We start from the raw sequence: 20,670 nt of genomic DNA, 5'->3' as shown, positions 1-20,670 counted from the left end.
TAAATAAACTCCAACATGGTACCGTAATTCCACATGAATGATTAGATCATCCTGCTGGGAGTGCTACCATTATACAGAAGGCAAATGTCACTGGTTGTCTCATAAATTTAGCATACGAGTATTAAACTTATTAGGTCTGATTCACTGCTGCCTAACTTTGGTTTATCCTACTACGAGGCAGAGGAGTTTCATCAGCAGAAATGTGTGGTGAAACACTGGTTCTGTTCTCTTTTAAAGGGATCAGCTGTTTCCAGTGACTTTCGTAAGACCGACACTAAGTAGATTCACAGTAGCTCTGCACAAACTATAAGTGTCAGATCATGCAGGGGAGCCAGTCCCAGGAAAAAAATATAGGCTGGTATTTCTGGCATATAACTTGCACCCCTTCATAGTGAAGGGAGGTCTAGACTGCAAAACAACGATGTGCTTTGGAGCTACATTGACAAAATCAAATTAGCTGCTTGGCTTCAGACACAGGATAGCTGCCCAACCACGAGTTCACCACGTTGAGTTGGAGCTGAGGATGTGATTCAAAACCCAGACTGTCCCCATTGCCCTGGCACTTCTACCAGAGCACCCTGTCACACTGCTCACACTATCACTCTCCAGAGGAAGGGAAACAAAAAGGCATGACACCATCGGAGTGGGCTGCAGCCCCAGATCCAAATATGGTGACATTCTCTTGATAGTTCAGATTTCTCATCAAGAGAGTCACTTCGCTCAAAAAGAGCTTCCCTCCAACTCCTGCTTGTCAGAGTGGAGGTAAAAATCTCAGGACATAAAAACATTGTTGGGAAAACCTTTGACATCACATCCTACTGACAGCAGCCCAGATACGAGAGCAGAATGTGACCTCTGGAGCTCAACATCCTTGACTTTCTGAGTGAAGGATTGTTCCCCACAGTCCCTCCCGATGCATGTTGTCCGAGGTATTTTTAATGAGGTGCTGACTAATTCCCTCGGGAAACTTTTCCGCAGTCTGACAGGTCTCATTGTTAGCCTTCTAACCAGCCTGAATTTCGCTTTACCAGACTTCAGCTCAAATTATTTCCCTCTTTCCTTGGTGTATTTTGCATCTTTCAAATATTTGTAGGCAGTTATCATATCCCCATTTTAGCTGTCTGGCAGCCAAGTTAAACATAATTAGCTTTTCTAATCTTCCTCCATAAATCCAGCTTGCTTTCTTGAAATCCAGTGCCTTTCTCCTACTTACGTGTCTTTTTGGTATGATGAAGCTACATACTTTGTGGTTGTTTTTCACACGCCATCACTGATACCAGTAGGAAGAGACATCACAAAATCAGACAGTACATTGGGAATGGTTTCTATTCTAGGTTTGCTTTTTGCTCTTTGTAATATAAACTTAGCTTTACTGTCAAATAATTTAGGGTTTCCTTTGAATATTTATATCAGTGAGCATTTACAAAACTCAATCCTTGTTCAGTATTTTCAAAGTGAATTTCTGTTATAGATAGATTAAGAGCTTTGTGCTCATTTTATGTGCACAAGTAGACATCAGGGAAATCTAATTTACCTATAATGAAAATTTGTTAACTTGATGAGGAAAAGTGATGTTTTGTCAAAAGTGTGCTACACGAATGGTGCAGAAAATGTTATCCCAGACTGGTTTTTGTTCAGCGCAAGCCAATTGAGCACCCATATGTTTCAGCTCTGGGCATGGTGAACATTGGCCACAGAATGCCCAAACCCCATTTTTCAGATCCAGGTAAGTGAGAAGGAAACATTTCAAAGCATATTTCCTATAGGAATTGATGGAAGTTTAACCTGAGAAATGTTTTGTGCACCCATTGGCTTTGGCCACAAGCAACACCTATTGCCCTTTATGAGCTCTGAAAGGAGATTGCGGCCAGATAGAGGTCAGTCTCTTTTCCCTGGTAACAGCAATGAAATGAAAGATGATGGCCTCAGGTTGCACCAGGGGAGGTGCAGATTGGATGTTGGGAAAAAAATTCCTCTCAGAAAGAGCGGTGCTGCAGTGGCACAGGCTGCCCAGGGAGGTGGTGCAGTCGCCATCCCTGGAGGTATTCCAGAACCATGTGGATGTGGCACTGAGGGACGTGGTTATGGGCATGGTGGGGATGGACTGATGGTTGGACCAGGTGATCTTAGAGGTCTTTTCAATCATTATGATTCTATGATTCTATTTACTCATTTAATCATTATTTAGTATATAGCCAGATCTTTGGAGGGAAAAGAGCAGAGACCTGTGCGCACACACTGGGTGTGTTGTGTATTCATATTCTCCAACCATTTTTAAACTTCTCTTTGAGATCAAAAGACTTCAGGACTTAATAACACTTTCCATTTCAGATACGTTGCGTAGGGACACTGCTGACATGCTACAGAAATTTGTCTGTATGGAGATTTTAAAGGTGAGCTGCTTTCAGAACTTGAGCTGCTCCACTCTCAAAGTGACTCCAAAAATCTCAGTTTCGTCTATTAGAGATGTCTGAAATGATTTCCTAAGGAATGCGATTGATTCTTCATCCATTGGAATGCTTGTATCAGAGTTTGTTAGTTTCTATGTGATAAGCTGTAACTTAAACAGATGCAAGTAATGTCTGGTAAATCTCTGTAACTTCTGTTTAGCAAAAAGGCCAGATTAGAAGCTAATCCTTTGTTTGCCTTTAAGCATATACTCACAGCTCTTTCCTCCATTGTGTATGTACAGATCTGTAGAATTTCATTTTGTCTCTCTCAAATATCATAGCTATGGCAAAAAAAAGTGTAAAGAAGTCAAAATGCCTTCAGGAAAAATAGCAAATGAAGCAGGAAAATCCCTGCTGCAAAAAAATCCCCCGAAGCAGGGTAGAAGCATGCTCAAGTACATGCCTCCTTCAGCTTTAATATCCTTCCTGAGGACAGAAGTCTTTGTTCTTCAGGCTCTTACTTACAGATTCCACAGTCCCCTCTGAATAAGCTGCAGTGTGAATGATCAGCATGGCTGCTTAGAGGTTTGGAAATTTTGAAACATGCTAAATGCTTTAATTACAATTTTAAGAGAAGCTGGAAAAAATATCTAATTTTTCTCCCCTTTTTCTTTTTTTTTTTTTGGCAGATTATATTGTTTTTACAACCCTTCCTGTGGGAATTATTCTATGATTCTATCTTTAGCAGGGTATGCTTTGATGGGACAAAGGGAAATGGTTTCAAGCTACAAGAGGAGAGATTAAATTGGATCTAAGGAAGAAGTTCTTAACAATAAGGGTGATGAGGCACTGGCACATGTTGCCCAGAGAGGTGGTAGATGCTTCATCCCTGGAGATACCCAAGGTCAGGTTGGAGGAGCTCTGAGCACCCTGATCTAGCCACGGGTGTCCCTGTTCATTGCAGGAGAGTTGGACTAGCCAGCCTTCAAGGGTCCCTTCCAACTCAATTCTATGATTCTATGAACATGTCTGTGCCCAAAACTGCTTGGAAGGAAATTGTGGTGTGCTTCTTCGGTTTAGCTCAAAGTTCACAAGGAACACAAGTGTGGAAAGGCTATGAAAAATACTGAAGTAAATAAAAATCAGAAGAGAAGGAACTGCATTTGTTATTACAAAAGCTCAAAATGCCCTGGACAGCTGATTTCACACACTGACAGAAGCAAAATCAGAGCTACTTTCTGCAAGATCTTCACAGAGCCTCTCCCACAATCACTGTGAAAAGTAGAACAAAAGCTGAAGCAGTCAGGGCCCTGGGCATAACTGTACTCAGCCAAAGGCTGAGGTAAAAACGGGCATAAATATGGCACAGCTAGATTTGTGTTATTGTACCTTCACAAGGAGTTCACAACCTGCATTGTTCCAGCAATGATAAAAACAGAGGAGGGTGCATCTTCTGCATCTACAGTTTTATTTCTTAGTTTACCCTTCGGGAATTAAAAAAAAAAAAAAGTTTTATCATTACTTATTTTTATGAATAGGGAAAAAAGCTAGATGAGCAGACAGGAGCAGGCGCTTGACTGAAGGAAATGCATATGGATGAGGGCAGACTGCCATTGTCACCTGTTGTAGCTGCCATCTCAGCATGTTGCTGCAGGGCTGAGCATCCCACCACGACTTGCCATCCCTGCTTTTCAGCTCAGCAAACAAGATGGCCTTCCTTCAGCCAGATGGGGATTGCCAGCAGAGAGCCAACTATTTTGTTCCCTCCAGTCCTTCCTTCTTTGCACTTGGTGATCTGTTTTTAAAGGAAATTGTTCACCCCAGCAGAAGGAATACATTATAGAATCAGAGTCATAGAAACATTTGAGTTGGAAGGGACCCTTAAGGGCCATCTAATTCAATCCCCTGGAATGAACAAGGACACTTAGAGCTATCAGGGTACTTAGAGCCCCTCTGGCCTGACCTTGGATGTCTCCAGGAATTAATTCTGTCTTAGGGAACACAGTGAGACTAAACCACGAGGTGTGATGTCCTGCTAAGATTTGGACTCTCCTGTGGTCTGTGGCTCATGCCAGCCCCCACTTCAAAATAGCAGAGGACAACTGGGAAAGTCAACTCAACAAGGGTCCAGGAGGTTTCCTGGTTGTGATGGCACTTTGGAAAGAGAAGGTCTGGGCTTGCATAGAGGCAAGATGTGCCAGTGGGGACCTGTGCTGGAACAGTGGGTGCAGACAACAATGAATGGTGGACAAAGCTGGGGAGAAGCTCTGAAATATCCGTGTATTTGAGCCCTGGCTTTGCCTCCTTTTTTTCATTCAAAGACTGTTTACTTTGGCACTTTAGAAGAAATTAAATGCGGTAAAGGTCAGCTTTATTATTTTTGTTGGTTTTTTAAGAAGTTTAAACCTTGGCCATAGGAGATTTCCTTTGACATTTGGGAAAGAAATGTCTGCATATAAAATCATTCATTTTAGACATAAGTGATGATGCCCCATTCACCACAGCAGGGAAGATTTTATGGATACAAAGTAAAAAGAAGACAGGGACTCTGGAATAAACTTTAGCATTTCTCTCTACCATTATACTTGTTGAGTTGTTTATGAATTCTTCCACATACAGTATGTATGCGTAAAAAGATCAGGATTGCCCTTATAAACTTGACAGAATGTTCATTCTGTATGTAATAATTCCTATACAGATCCCACATGAGATGTGAAAAGTTTATTCTTGTGCAAAGGCATAGGAAAGGCTTTTGCAGGACTATCTGCAGAAAAAGAAAAAAAAAAAAATCACTGGAGTTTTGCCAGTGGCTTGAACAGGAACAGAGCTGGGCTTATGTCAAATGTTTTTGAAAATCTCAGCTTTGATTTTTTAATGACCACTTGTATGATGGACTACTGCAAACCATTTATCTGCAGAAATAAATGCTCAAAATAAAAGAAAACAGGACATGGTCAGGCAAGCTGTGGTTTGTACCAAAGCTTCAGATTTGCTGAAAGACAGATATATAATATTCCTCCGTTTTTTTTTTTTCCTTCTAGAAAACCACTACTGAAGAAGTTTTGCCAGCCTCTTCAAGTTCATGTCAAAAAATAGTACTGAAAACTGACCTTTGGGGATTTTCCTGGATAGCATTTCACCATCAGATATAAAGCCATAGCCCTGAGTCAGCAAGGAACAGGCAGGCCTACCTTTAAACATGTGAAAGTTATTTATAGGAGTAATTTACTGAATCAGGCCCCATAAGAGAGAGATAAGGGGGAAGATTTCATAAAAAGACTGAGCTACAGGAAATCCTGTCAAGGTCATGTTTGAAACATCGCATGTGTGCCCTCCCAGCCCAACCTCTAAAAAGAATTTATAGCAAAACTCTTCTTTACAAAAGCAGTGGTTTACTGGAAGATGAACTTGGTGTGCCAGCCTGATGGTGGACTTACACGAAGCTGGAGTATGAATTCCAAGGAAAGCCTCTGAATACCATTGCAGGACAGATGCTGGAAATCTTTGCTGTTCTAGTAGCAAGTTGGGCTTATAATTTTTGGTCAAAGAAGCCAATATCAAGACTTGCAAGAGCACCTACATTTGTTGTTTCCTCTCTAAGAATTGACCCTTGTCAAGGTGTCTCAAGAGGGACACTAAGGAACTGCAGTACCACAGACCACTAGACATCATAGAAAACCCTAGTCTGAACCTACAGTGCATTAGTCCCCCACCAGAACTGATCCCTGTAACAAAAACTTCCTTGTTCTGCTGAAAGACAATATCTGTAACCACTGGTAAGAAGACCACATTTGGTTATTTTTTGTAATTCTTCCCCACCCCTTGAAGCAAGCTGAGATGACCTTCCGATAATGGTTTATTTCTTCTTGGCTTGATCTGAACAAAAGCTTTCTATTCACGTGCATGTGAAAGAGAGTGTGGATGTTTTTGTGGTGAAAGATCAAATCTCTCTTCTGAACTTTGCAGTGGATAGGCTAAACCTGTGGTATCTCTGGGGCTTTTAGTGGCCTTTCAGAAAGCAGACAACCAAATGCTTCTTTGGAGTGTTTGCCTGAAGTAAGCAGCATATATGACAGATATGGGGAATAAATTAGAGTCCTCCAGAGCATCTGTGAGTTCAGATCAGCAAAATGCATTTCCTGCCAATAGCTGATGTGGCCTTATGGTGCATCAAGGAATTTGCTGCTGGCTGTGCAATGCTCAGTGCAAACTGCATCATAGAACCAAAGAATATCCTAAATTGGAAGAAACCCATAAGGACCATTGAGTCCAGCTCCTGTGTGGACAAGCAGTGTCATAAATCATGTATAACCCTGTTTCAATTCTCAGACTCAACAAAATATTTTTTCCTGTAACTGGAGCACCTTGCTTCAGCTTTTAACCAGGGTGTCTTCAAGACAAGAAATGGTTTAAGGGGTGATAAAGCATTTAAATTAGATGAGGGAATTCCTTTCTCAGCAGTATCAACTTTGCAAGAGAGAAAGAGAGAAAGAGAGAGCGAGCTCTTTGGTGGAATGGGTACCATTTAAATTAAGTTTTAGTGCATGTGACAATAAAAATGGCTTTTCTACCATTTGAAGCAATCTGGTTTTCTCAAAACACTCTCTTTTTTAAAGTATTTTTTTGCCGTGGCCTCTGTGGCAAGGGTGATTTTGCAGGTGTTGAGGGGCGCGTTTCTGTCAGAGGGGAAAATATGCAAATCTTCCTTTCTTTGCATGGCAGAATTTTAACAAAAGCTGCCCCTGATGGCCCCATTCAGGCATGTGATGGATTCTGACCCTTCCTGCTGCTGTTGTCTTTGTACCAGGGCTCCCTGGAGGGGCTCTAAGAGCTCTCCCTCTGCCCTTATCACACAAGATGCTAACCTATCTTCCAAGTGCTATTGGAAGTGGTCACAATGTGCCAACTTGCAACTCTTGTGAACAAACCTAGCTGCTTGTGTTCACCATAGATAAAGGAAGGAGGAAGTCTCCAGTAGATCTGCTGCAATATTACAATGGAATGTTTGGAAATTGTTTATTCATTTATCTATCCTGCACGAAAAGACTGTCCCTCTGCTCTTGCACCAAGATGAAACGCAGTCTCCACTATGTCTCACTTTTGTTGTTAATTGCCAATAGTTCTGTTTCTTCCAGAGGTATCTACATAAATCATTGCCAGATTAGGGCCACAATTTGGAACTTTTCTGGTGAAAAGGAACTACGATAATGGATCTGGACACCACAATCTTTACTATTTATTTGTTTGTTTGTTTGTAGATTGGGTGACATCATTTATATACGATCTGAACCGTTCGAATCTTCTCTAATAATTGTAGAATCATTTAACCTGGAAAAGATCCTTAAGATCACTGAGTCCAATCATCCACCTAGCTACCAAGTCCAGCACTAAACAGAAAGTAAATTTATACGTCCATTTAGATACAGACTGATTTGCATGCAATTGCCACGGATGTGTTGGGATGCTCTGGGTTAAGACCAGGTTAGAAACTTGACAAAATGTATGGCAGATTGTTTGGACTACAGCAAAAGGTGTGAGCTGTTGGGAGCTTTGCCCATGTTTCATCTGCAGCAGGCTGAGGTTCTCCATCCTCTGAACTGTACACAACTCATCCTGTCCCAAGAAATGAACAACATTTTGATTTCCTGAAAAAAAAAGCCAGCAACGATCAATCCGTTTCAGCTGAAGAATTGTGTAATTTCCCCAAAATCTTGGAAGCAGAGACTTATCTACACAACGCCCTGGCATGTCCATAATTTGAAAGGCCCTTGCCTGCTCAGGCAAAGCTGATAATTTCAGAGGAGCTCTGTCGCTTAGAGTTTCTCCATTTTGAAGCATCCAATCTGAGGTACAGTAAGCCTTATCCTGTGAGCACACAGTGATCATGGCTCAAGCTGCAGTTACAGCGAGCAGAAAACAGCCATCAGTTTCAAAAACTCAGGTGTGAACAGCTCAAACAGACGTTTCTATAATATCATTTTGAAAATCTGGAACTCACTGCACAGAAGAATAGAACGGTCATCACACAGGACACAAAGTTATTCCCACACAGTCCAACCAGAATCTCACAGTGATGCAAATCTATTTTCTAAGTCTGGGTGCTCATCCAAGTTGGGTCAGCATCAGTTTGCACAATCTGGGGATCTACTACTTGACCAGTAGGCATTGCCTCTTTCCACTCTGACACATTTTTTTCCTGGGAGGACAAGGGGATTTACTACCTCAGGGTTTCTGAGGACTGGAGCTGGCTGAGCATTCCTCACAGCCCAGAGTTGTATGAGAATTTAGCAAGCCTCTCTTCTCAGGCAGCAGATTCCTCATCTCAAGAAATCTTTTGATTAAACTGTCAAGCTCTGGGACATGCAGCTGAAGGGAACAACAGATTTTGAAGAAACATTTAAAGAAATATTTTTGATAATTCCCAGCACAGACAGAACGATGACATACTGTGGGTCTAGCAAACTTGCCTGGCAGGCAGTTGTGGCTTTGTATGTAAATATAAACATATATTTACATATTTCCTAACATCTGTTTTGAATTTGTGTTCCCTTTAGTTCTATTTAAAGTACGTCTTGTCCCATTATCTCTGAGGCTGAAATTTGGAGGGCTTTGCTAATAAACTCTAACTCTGCAAAGCAACAAGACACACTCTCCTCCTCCCTGTCTTTCCAGCCAGTTCTTTTACAGCTGTTCCTCACTTGTATTCCAAAGTGCAACAGCATCACCCAGCCTGTGGAAGGAGCACGGTTTCCTAAGTAGATTCAAATCTGGGTGTGTATTGTGAGAAATGGTCAGTGGTCAGTGTCAAAAGTGTGGATCACACCCCAGGTGTGATCCAACAGTGGGGCTGTTTTGAGCAACAAAGGTGTGGAGTGATGGCCCAAACTGCCAGTGCACCAATGGCCAACAACTGCAGCTGATGTTCTTACTTTGATGGCAATCGTCTATTTAAACCTGCTGTGGCCTTGTGCCACATCTCAGTAGCTTTTATAAAATGCTTTTCCAAGGAATGATTAAGCACTAGGACAAATACAGACCTTAAAAGCACAAAGTTCTGTGTCACCAGATGATGTACAAATCAAAGGCTTTTCTGTGCCCATGAAATTCCAGGAAACGCAGGGTGGGGGAGAAGAGCTACGGAGAGATAGCCAGAAACAAGACGCTCAGATCAGCCATCCAAAAAAGTTGCTTCTTCCGCCAAATTGCTGAGTTTTTTTATGAGAAAGATGTCTTGGTTTGGCAGGGAGGAAGAGACTGCTCCACCAGACAATAAATAAAAAAAAAAGCCCTAGTTGAATGCTAAATACCATTATTCCAGGGGAAACATGACTTGTTCTCTGCTGTGGCAAAACTTGCAGCCGAAACCCAGAAACCAGCAACCCTGGAACAGGAGCCAGAGAGCTTGGGCTGATGCTAGCAAACCCCTAAGTTTCTATTGGCTCAGCAAATGCATTTCTGCTGCTTTGTCTCCAGAAGCATCTCATTAAAATGAGATGTGAATCACAAAGATAAATGCCTGAGTAAATGGATAAGCCTCTCATATACATCATATTTACATGAGTATAGGCCTTCTCCCTTCATTGGATGAGTTACGGCTTACCCTATAGCTATAACTGAGGCTCTGGTGGTGCAGAGTTTATTATTACATACACTTAAGGCATCATTAACAAACTTACATATTTGTCCACAATAACTGAATGTGCCACCTCTGCCTCAGTGCAGTCCTTGAAGTCTCCGAATGAAAGCCAAACAGAGCTGTGAGAAGTCACAGCTGCCATTAACACAGAGGCTTCTCTGGCTGGGAAAGGTGCTCTACCACCCCACTCCGAGTATTGCTCATCCTGCCAGCGCTATGGGTGGTTGTGGGCACGGCATCAAAGGCTGTGACACTGCTGGAGGAGAGCTCCCTCCTGGGGTGTTGGCACCGATCCTTCCCACTGCAGCAGTGGGTTGGGGCTGGTGAGCTCTGAGGAGCAGTGCCACGCTGCCCTGCGAGTGTTGAGAGCCTTGCTCCCGAGGCTCCTGCATCGCTTCCTTGCTCAACCCAGAAAACTTCAGCAATTCCTGAGAAGCCCCAAATCCCCATGAAGTGAGTAGGCCATAAAGAAGACCAAGTTCGGCTACAGACTTACCGTATAACTTCAGCAAAGGCATATCACTCTGCACTTATTTCCTTTAATAAATAGGAAAATGAGACCTCCCCACCACACCCCAGCATGGTTAGCTCGCAGAGCTGCACAAACATGTGTGTAATTACTCCTCAGTGCTCGCCACAGAGGCGCACCATACCCAGCCGTTCCGAATTTTCTTTCCGAATGTCATTATTTTTAAAAGAAAACAAATGGCTTGTCTTCAATTCCTTTTTTTTTTTCCCCTACCATGTAAAAAAAAAAAAAAAGAAGAAGTTTCATAATTGCTATTGCAGAAGAGACTTGCATTACACTTTCCACCATCCAGCACCCACACAGCGAGACCTTATTCACCTCAGGTACAAGAACATGTGCTGACTTGAATATGTACCTCTCACTTTCTGATTTAATTAGCATACGGCAGCTTACCATTCCCTTTGCAATATATTAAGCGCTATTTGCTTTTCTGCATCGTTGGGTTTTTCCCCTTTATTCCCACTGGTTATTAAGTGGTGATGATAAATAACTCTTGCACCTACAGTCATGACTTTTTGCTTTAAAAAGCCCAAGAGAGAATGAATTAGAAAAATGCAAGTCTCTTCTGCATGAGATCCAAACCTTGGTTCCAAATCCGGACTTCCCATAATTTAAAAAGCAGAAGAACACACACCACAGGTATCTTGGCTGGCTACATCACGGGTGCAGTTTAATGATGTCTCGCTCAGAGCCAGCTTCAAGACGGTGCCAACCATTTCCTTTATTTTAGTAAGTCACCAGCACACGCAGCATACCTAACACCCAGTTTCCCTTATGACAACCACCTGCTTTCCAAGAAAAACAATCTGAAGCCTTTTGGTTATCGAGGAGTCTCCAAAAACTGAAAGCAGATTCAGTTTCTGCTTCTCACCAGCTGACTGCTCTTCCTGTTCAAAGCCATCTTGCACTCATCAGCAGCAGCTGCCCACAAGTCTTCAGCCAGAACAACTATTAAATTACACCAACAATGACTAGAAATGCTAACAAACCATCCTCTCCACCAGAGAGGGGAAGGGACTGTGATTAGGTGTCTTTAGGCTATAAATGAGCCATGCTGTGACTCAAGAGCCAACCTGCTCTGCCTTACCTGCATCACACCTGGCCCACAGACCTTCTTGCCTCCAGCAGAGAAAGCCCACTCATCTGCCCTTCTCTACCTTACACTTCTCTAGCCAAAAGCTCTGGGTGTTTTGTGGTGCAAAATCGTTCACAGCAGGAGCCTCTGTGGCCACCCACATTACACTCAAATGTGCAAATGAGTCAAGAAGCTCTACATAAACAACTTGGTACAATGTGCTGTGATGCTGCTGTATTTCTGCACGGTAATCAAAGAATCATAGAATAACCCAAACTGGAAGGGACCCATAAGGATCACCAAGTCCAACTCCTGGGATAAGTTCATCAAGGTCTTGGCTTGTGCTGATGTTCAGTGAAAAAGAAAAGAGAGGGAAACTCTTCACAGTTACATTAATTCCATTTTATTTAATAAAAAAACAGTATCAGATTAAAAATACACTTTGGGTGATTATCCAGCGTTTTCCCCTGTGTGTCTCCTAGAGCTCAAACCAACTGAGGATAGGAAGAAAAAAACAATAAAACAAAACAAAAAACACCAAACGATTTTGGCCGGAGCTGTAAAATAATGTTGCACCAATTAAATTACACCAAATATATTATTATACCTTTGAAATGGCTTTCAGACCAATAAATAAAAAAAAAAAAAAAGAGACAAATTCAAATAAAAAAAGTCAACTTTGTATTACAAAAAAATTAAATAAAAATCACAACACTAATAATAACAATGTGCAGTCAAGTGTTTTGGTTTTTTTTTCTTCTCTAGGAATGATAACATGCCAGTAAACATGTAACATGCCAGTAACATGCCAGTAAATCCCTATGTAACATTTCCAGTTTGGCAGCAAGCAGTCACTCACTCATTCACATTTGTACACAAGGAAGCAGGCCTGGGCAAAAGCCTAGGTAGATTTGAGCCTTCAGGGCACTCCTCATTCCCTGCTGCAGCTGGTCGAGTGCCCTTCCCTTCATCCTAAAACCCCTGTAAATCCACTCAGGATTCAGCAGGAAACCCATAGGGAAGGCATCACTCAGCACAACCCCACCGGAGTGCTGCTCCATCACATCAACACGACAGCGCTGAGGTGTGCCGGCTGAGAAGCCGACTCTTCTGCTCCAGGGCCACTGTGCTGCCTGTTAATCAAATACACTGCAAAACAGGGTGTTGGCTTCGGGTGGGCTATAGGAGCAAATGCAGGGCCTGTGAGAAGACGGTATCTCTAAGCATCACACCAAAAGCATCCTACATCTACAGAGAAATGCCCTGGAATTCCCGTTCCTGAGCAAATGAGCAGTGAGCCACATTTCACTTGACCGCCTGAGAGCACATCTCTCTTAGACTTCGTGGGTGTTGATGGCATTGACTCCAGGGCCAAATTTGGTCCAGTGTTTTATAATAAAGAAAAGGTTCTCCACAGAAACAGATTAACTGACTTAGGAAATTTGAGCTCGTTCATCTTCATGCTGGTTGGTTTTTAGGAGGAACCAGCAGACTGAAGTACCGTGACACACCGAATAAACAATTTGCAAGTGAAACTGCTCCCTGCCCCAGATGCCAATGTTTGTGGGGTTATCCCTGATACTCAAAGATTAATCAGAGGATCTCTATTCCATTTCTGCATAGTCTCTAGGATTTTGAACACAGTGGGCCAAAGTCTGCTTTCAGTTCCAGTTCCAGGGGAGAAGTGAGAACAGAGTTTGCCCCATGCTTCTCTCTTCTGAGTATGTCTGTATACATGGATTTTACAGCTGTGGCTCTTTGATATCATAGGCTGAAACCTGCCATGTATTCACACCAGTGCACCTCCAAGAAAGCTAGGGGCTATGTGCTCATGTAAATGAGAGTGAAATGGGCCTTATGATTCCAGTTTGCCCAGGCCTGTCAAACACACAGTGCCTTTCTGACATAGGCTTACATTCAGATAATCCAGTAGACCCATGTGGTACCTTTATGGGAGTTGAAGCCTTTAGTCTGGATATTTAGGTATATGTGAGAATACACACACATACTCTTCTCGTTTATGCAAGCTGGCATCACTGCATATGCAGTACCAGCTATGCTATCAATATAGAGGCCTGCATTTTTATGCTAACTCTGTTATCAAATCTACCGTTATCACTTCATTGCTCAATTCTTTCTGCTCCATTCCTACCTACTTAGAAATATTTTCACTTGGAGAAAGGCATATTCCCACCAACTTTCTGGCCTCTATCCATTTCCTACATGCTACAACCTTTTCCCTAACATTCTGGTCTCAAACTACCTGTCACCCTCAGATACTACAAGCTAATAGCAAGGTGGAACCATTTGCTGACAGTGACTGAACTCAAGGCTAGAAGGTCTGTTAGCCCTTAGGACCTATCTCTGGGCATCCATCTGGCTGACCTCTTTCAAAAAGTCACAAGTAGAACAACGCTTCGAAGAGTCACTGCTTACAACACCAATTACTTCCAGCTCCCTTTCTCATTTCTCTGACTGTTTTTGCTGGTAGGAGTGGTATTGGAAACAATTTTAGGGCCTCCTGCTCTCTGAAGAGCAACAGATGTAGAAAGGGCCAGATCTGGATGCCTACTCCAATCCCTGTATACATACAGCTGTGTGAAGTTATACACTCACAAATTATCTGTTACAGAAAGGGTTCAGGAATCTCTCAGTTCACCCTGATGGAAGGAAACAGGGTGACCATCCAGCCTGGCCTCCTGCATAATGCAAGATGAAAACTCTTGAATGAAAACATTAGATGTCTGTATCCTGATGAATAACTTCAAGGGATAATAAAGGTTCTCTTTCTGAAAGGCATCCAAAATTGACTTGAAGAATTCAGCTTATCTCTTGATATAGCTAATTTAATATGAATTAGAAACCTCTCAAAATGTGTGTGTCTTGTTTCCAGTTTTAATTCTGCCTAGCTTTCACTCCAAGCCATTAAATCTCATTGCTTTTGTCTGCTAGATCCTAACGCACTTTCATCATGTATATAAAGACCAAAGGTTTTGCTCTGGTCAGATGGGTAATATTCTGAAGACACAAAATTAGAGAAGTGTGAGATGACTTTGTGACTTTGGGGCTATTCAAGACTTTGCTAGGAGTTCAATTAAGTAGGTACAGTCAGATCCTTTGAAGGAAAACCTACCATTCTCAGCAAATAGTAACTTGGCTAACTCCACCATAAAGGTACCCAGAACAACTCCTTTCCCTCCCTTTCCATCTTCCTGCTGCTAGTTGAGCTTGTTGCAGATCTCTAGGGCTTTCTTGTAGACCTGAGTCACATCATCCATGTCTGTGAGAAGGGAAAAACTGCTGTCCCCCAGACGGTTGCGATACCGTTTTAGGTACTGTGGCCGTGGGTGGTTCTGAAGTCCTTCGAAGTCTTGGATCTGTAGGAAATTTTCAGCAGAGACACAGCTCCGTATCCTCTGTCTGTTTGGCCTGTTCTCTTGCAAATCCAGAAAATCAAAGGAGTCACTGGACAAAATACTGTCATCACTAATCACGCTGGAAGGGCGACTGTAACTTCGAGGTAATGCATCTCCAGGCAGGACTACTTCTTCCATGGCCTCCAGAGTTGGTGTATCAGGGCTAATTAGAGCAGATTCAGTGCTGCTGGCAGAATACTTGCCATTATGTTTCAAGATACCCTTACGCCTGCAGGAATGGCTGTAAGACCCATTTCTGGATGGTTCTGTGACCCCTGGAGAGGTGTCACTGTTTACTGTTTCATCATTATTGTCCAAGAGCTCCGAAGATTCGCTTCGTTCTGGAGAGGAGTAATAGCCGGACTCCCTCTGCTGAGTCTTCTTTAAGATTCCTTTTTTTGGCATTAGTGAAGACTGCTTAGTGCCGTATTTGCCAGCTACCTCTCCCTCCACAACAGTTTTAATGGCTACACCAGTCCTACACAACTCCTGCTCCAACTTAAAAGCAGAAGGTAACACTGGGCTGACCACACCTTCAATGAACCCTGCACTGTGAGATCGATGTTCACTGTTGCTCCTTTTCTTCAGGATGCCTTTGGGTCTTTTGGAAGTGGGTTTGGATGCATTTTCAGCTCCTCCTTCCTGGATGGACTGTGCAATGTCATTTTCCTTTTTTGATTTTTTCAGAGACCTTTGTCTTTCTAGTGTGACTTCGGGACCTTTGGGCTTAGAAAGGCACTTCATTTTTGTATCAGTCTCTGGTTGGAGGCCAGTAGAGCGGTGATGCCAATCAATGAACCTTGCTAGCAATGGGGACTCAGAGTCCCTCATGGCATCACAGTCACAAACACTACTCTTGTAGCCCCAGTTAACCCACCAGTGGTTGGCAATGTCTTCAATGGTTGCTCGGCGTTCAGGGTTCACCATCAACATCCATCTGATGAGACCACGAGCATCTACAGACAAAGAATAGAACATAAAGTTTAATATACTGGCGTTTCTAATTTCCTCCTTCAGTTTCAAACTGAAATGTGAAGCTAATCAAATAAGCAAAAATAATGGTTCTTACAACAGAAGTGAAAGGGGGCAAGGCTTAGTGCATCAGTCAGTGTTAGAAATTGAATTTGAGGATTACTTCTGATCAGCAGAAAATGACTCACCCTGGCAACTGTACACTGGGTTATAAAAGAAATTAATATTTGTATTGTATGAATGTCAATGTCCCATATCACTGAATGTCGCACACTACTAAAGAAGTCAGCGACCTGTCAATTCTAATGACTACAAAAATTAAGAGGAAAACAAAGGGGCATTGGGATATTTTAAACAATTATTACTGATCCTGTATTTACTTTTTCCACAAAAGTGTATTCTTCCGTGTACCTTAAAGGAGTATTTTTATAAAGAGAAGATTGTGGCAGCAGGAAATTGAAAGAATGGCAAACAAATGATGAAAGAAAAATATTTAGTTAAATATAACAATATATACACATATTTTTTAAGTCTGGAAAGAGCCCTAGACTTAGCTGATGCTTTTCTGCCTGGTGACAGCTTAATCTGTTACCCTCGGAATAAACACATTTAATTCAAATTTTGGCCTTGCTTCTCAGATAAGAGACCTCTTCACTCAGACCATTCATCTTCTCTCAGCAGTCAGAGGACTGATCTTTACCAGTATGTTGTATCGGTTTACAGCTTGTCTGAACAATTCCACTCGCAATAGCTAACAGACCTTCCACTGTCATAGATTTAGTTAAAAGAGCTTGCTGAAGCTTCCCCAAGGCAATAAAATCTATATGCTATAAAATTTTCATTTCAAAAGGACTTTTGGTAAATGCTGTACCCAAATAGGAATGGACTGCAGATGAAGTTAGTAGAGGAATGAGAGATTTTTTTCTTTGTCATTCTAATATGACACAAAAACAGGCTGGAAAGGCAAATCCTCCATTCTGAACTCCTGTCAGCTCAATACATTGCCCTTGCACCTTTTTTATACCTGAGGTCTGCGTTGGTTCACGATATTCTCCACTGCTGATCTGCCTGATGAGATTTTTGTGATCAAAGCCATCAAAGGGCATGGTTCCATAAACCAGAGTGTAAAGCAATACACCAAGGGCCCAGCTGTCAACCTGAAATACAGAGACAATGTGCATGAAGGTCTGCAAAACTGACCCCCATAATTCTCCCTGCCATTACCACCACAAGAGTGGCATCGTGTCCAGCTATGCCTACTGATGGACAAACTGGTATCTAATATTTGACAAACACAGACAAAGCAAATGGAAGCAAACTTTCAAGATGGGAGACACTCACTCACACCCACACATGCAATAGCATTGACATTAAGACTAACTTTTAAGACTATTATCATAAAAGACATCCCCATATCACCACTGAAAAACTGACCCTTCTTACCTCTGGGCCTCTGTAAGGTCGTCCATTAACAATTTCGGGGGAAGCATACAGTGGGCTTCCACAAAAGGTCTGCAAAAATTTGTCTTTGTGATAAAGGTTGGAGAGTCCAAAATCAGCAATCTGCAAAGATAATTGTACAAGGCTTCTGTAGCATTAACAATACCTTAACACACCAGAAAATTCTTTATCAGGAGGGACTAAACTATACTTGACCCTGCTATAGGGCAGAGATTTTGACATGGATAACTTCTCAAGTTCACCTGCCAACCAATTATTTTGTGATTTCATGATTTCTTTAAAGGCCTTCTAGAGAAGCAGATAAGACCCCAAGATAAATTCTCTGGATGAGGAACAAAGATGCTTTGGTTCCACTTATAGATATGTCATGGCTCCACAACCATCAGTCCGTAATTCTATCCTAGATTAATTGCATGTGATTGCAAAGACAATTTCATACTGGGAGGCACTGGGCTATTGTCCACTGATTGCTCTTCATCTTGTATAATCATTAACACCGAAAGCACACAGAAAGTACTCCTGTTCTTATCTTGCAGATGCAAGCCCAAAGTCAGGACCTTTAATCCAACAGGAGGAATGATGTCGGCATATCATGAGAAACCAAGTGTTAGCTGTCGGATACAAGTGATTTTTGAAATCATCTGGAATGTCTCTTGTTGAAAACAGGGGAAAGTGAGGCACCCACTAACTGCTTCAGATTCAGGGACTTCAAGATGAGGAATCTGAGCCATTAAGTAAACGAGATGTCTATCACGAGATAATAAACACAAGTCTGGTTCCTAAGTGGAAACAATGGGCCCGAATCCGGCTTTCCCAACACAAACAAAACACCCCTGGGGACTAATGGGAATTTTGCCCGTGTAGAAATTGTAGGATCAGGTCCAAATAATTTGTTTACTTCAATTCTCTGTTCTTGTTCTTACAAAACAAAGGCTGAGGACAGCAACACTAAATACTCCCACAACCTTTGCATTTCCTTTGTTTCTGTAGCAGAAAGCAACACATCTCGTTTTTTTTATCTTATTTAAAACCTAAATGTTTCCGTTTCCCAGAGATATTTTTATGACTGCCCATGATTGACATAGGACATAAATAAAAGACAAAGCACAGGCATAAAAAAGGTATTATCAGTTTATAGCTTTAAGAGATATAAGCTTTCTTTGGGCTATCTTTACCTCATTCAGATCCTTTCTACCAGAAAGGAATTAAACCCCAGAAAGAAGCAGTGATTATCTGATATTACAAGAGAAAATTTGAGAAAACACAAAGTGACCAGAAAAGAAAGGGATTTACCAGCAGCATCATTCACCCCGGCTTTCTAAAACATGTATAACCATTGCTGCTAATATCTGTTTCAACTGCAATGTCTAGTGAACTCTTGGGAGACATAAAGGCTTTGTCCCTATTAACTACCATGTCTCAGTTGAGACCAAAATAACAAAGCTGGTGAAGTGTGGACAGAAGTTCCCAATTTTCACTCTTTACCCCCAAATATACAAACACAGATATATATTCTCTTTATCCATAAATACCTATCTATCTATATACGACAGATATATACTTTTATAACAAAAATATAAACTTATTTTATGAAGTATCATTTTTACAACATGTTTTACGTCAAGGAACAAATATGAGGTTTCACACTTCATCCTCTCCTGTTTTGATGCTCTGCTTGTGCAGGTGTTCCACTAACAATTTGGACTCAGAGTATCTTGTTCAAAGAGCAGCTGATTCCCATTCACTGATGTTAATTCATTGCACCACGTCCATTCATAGCTTGAATTTGCTCAGTCCCCCAAACAGCATATCATCAACCCATAGCAGAAAATGCAACCCTTAAATAAATGCGGTTTGTAAAATCTTCATTGTATGGCTGGAATGTCATTGAAAACATCTGGTGTACAATTGCAGTCTGCAAACATATTCTCATGGCTCAGATTGCACTTAATTGCCCTAAATTCCACTTTCTTATCAAGTCACCCTGACTGGCAGGAAGTTGGTTTTAAGCCCTATGAAGTGTGCCCTGTCAATCAGGGGAAGAATAGGATCATTTCAGCATTACAGCTTCGTGCTGGCCACTGAGTTTTATTTTAGCTCAGGATGCAGCTAAGACAAGGACAGACACTGCACAGTGTGATTCCTTAAGAAAATACATTCCCTTAACACCATGGAATGTATAAAATGCATGTAGATGTGCATGAACATAGAGGGATAGACATACCATTGCTCACACTAACAAACTCTCAAACTTGGGCATTTATGTTTCCATTCTGATCGTTCAGGAAAAGAGTATTTATGCTGCAGTCCACTCCCATACTTACCAACTGATGTTTACCAGCTTTTCCCATTAAAACTGTCATGCCCTCCCCTCAAAACAAGATTAATAGAAGCCCAACGTTACTTCATGTTCATGGCACTTGAATGGAAGTCAAAAAACTTCCTAAATTGGGAGGAGCTGGGAAGTGGGCTTTATTCCCTTCACTTCAGGAGGTGGATGTTTCATATTTACCGTTACTATGACCAACCAGATGCAATTTATTGTTTAAGCGTGGACTATAAATTCCACAAAGTTTGCACTCATGGAAATCATCAGGTTCTCCCCACTTCAGAATCCTTGTCTTTGTACTGCAGACATAGAAATAATTACGTCTCTTAAAGCAAATGAAACATATGTGCAGTGGGTGAGACTCCCAGCAAGGTAAATCCCAATTACATACACTTACTCTGTATATATGAAACCCCCATGGGCTCTCAGTGGTTAGTCAGATTGGTGTTCCCTTATCAGCAAAAGAGAAAGTGTAGTAAGTAGAATTGTGTAGCTATTAGACTTGCATTTTTGTCTCCTATCACTTTGGGGCTGATCATTCAGTTTGCGTCAAGGCCCACCAGACATCTATTTTAGGTGCAATTCCCAGTCCAGGAGCTATCACAGCCCTCTCTCCATCGCGCCAGGCTGCATGACAGAGGCACACTGGGGGTAACTCGTGGCATAGGGCATTGGCACAGCATTTGGATAGCAAGTGGCACTGATTCCCTGGCTGCTGCATTGTGAAACAGTGTCTCTCCAGCTCACTGCATGCAATTTGGGGGTTTTAGGCGCTGGGGAGGAGCTGCAATGCTGCACATGGACATGTGGTCCTCATCACATTGAAGTGCAGGAGTAATGGGCTAATGGAGGCAGCTACACC

General features: G+C 42.0%; 1 protein-coding gene across 1 annotated transcript in view; it reads right to left on the bottom strand.

Moving 5' to 3' along the window:
• Positions 1-12,010: 12,010 nt before the first annotated feature.
• NUAK1 (NUAK family kinase 1) overlaps positions 12,011-20,670 on the bottom strand; it is a 47,233-nt gene continuing 38,573 nt past the window's right edge. The window contains exons 5-7 of the mRNA XM_042889954.1: positions 17,462-17,581; positions 17,043-17,175; positions 12,011-16,002 (exon numbers count right to left, since the gene is read on the bottom strand). Coding sequence (XP_042745888.1) covers positions 14,849-16,002; positions 17,043-17,175; positions 17,462-17,581 — 1,407 coding nt within the window. The 3' untranslated portion in view covers positions 12,011-14,848. The remainder of the gene's footprint in view (positions 16,003-17,042; positions 17,176-17,461; positions 17,582-20,670) is intronic.

This window comes from Lagopus leucura, unplaced genomic scaffold, assembly GCF_019238085.1.
Source record: "Lagopus leucura isolate 7727_CA_CO unplaced genomic scaffold, USGS_WTPT01 Super-Scaffold_100159, whole genome shotgun sequence".
Taxonomy (NCBI): Eukaryota; Metazoa; Chordata; class Aves; order Galliformes; family Phasianidae; genus Lagopus; species Lagopus leucura.
Note: the sequence above shows the minus strand (reverse complement) of the source record. Positions and strands in the feature narration are given on the sequence as shown.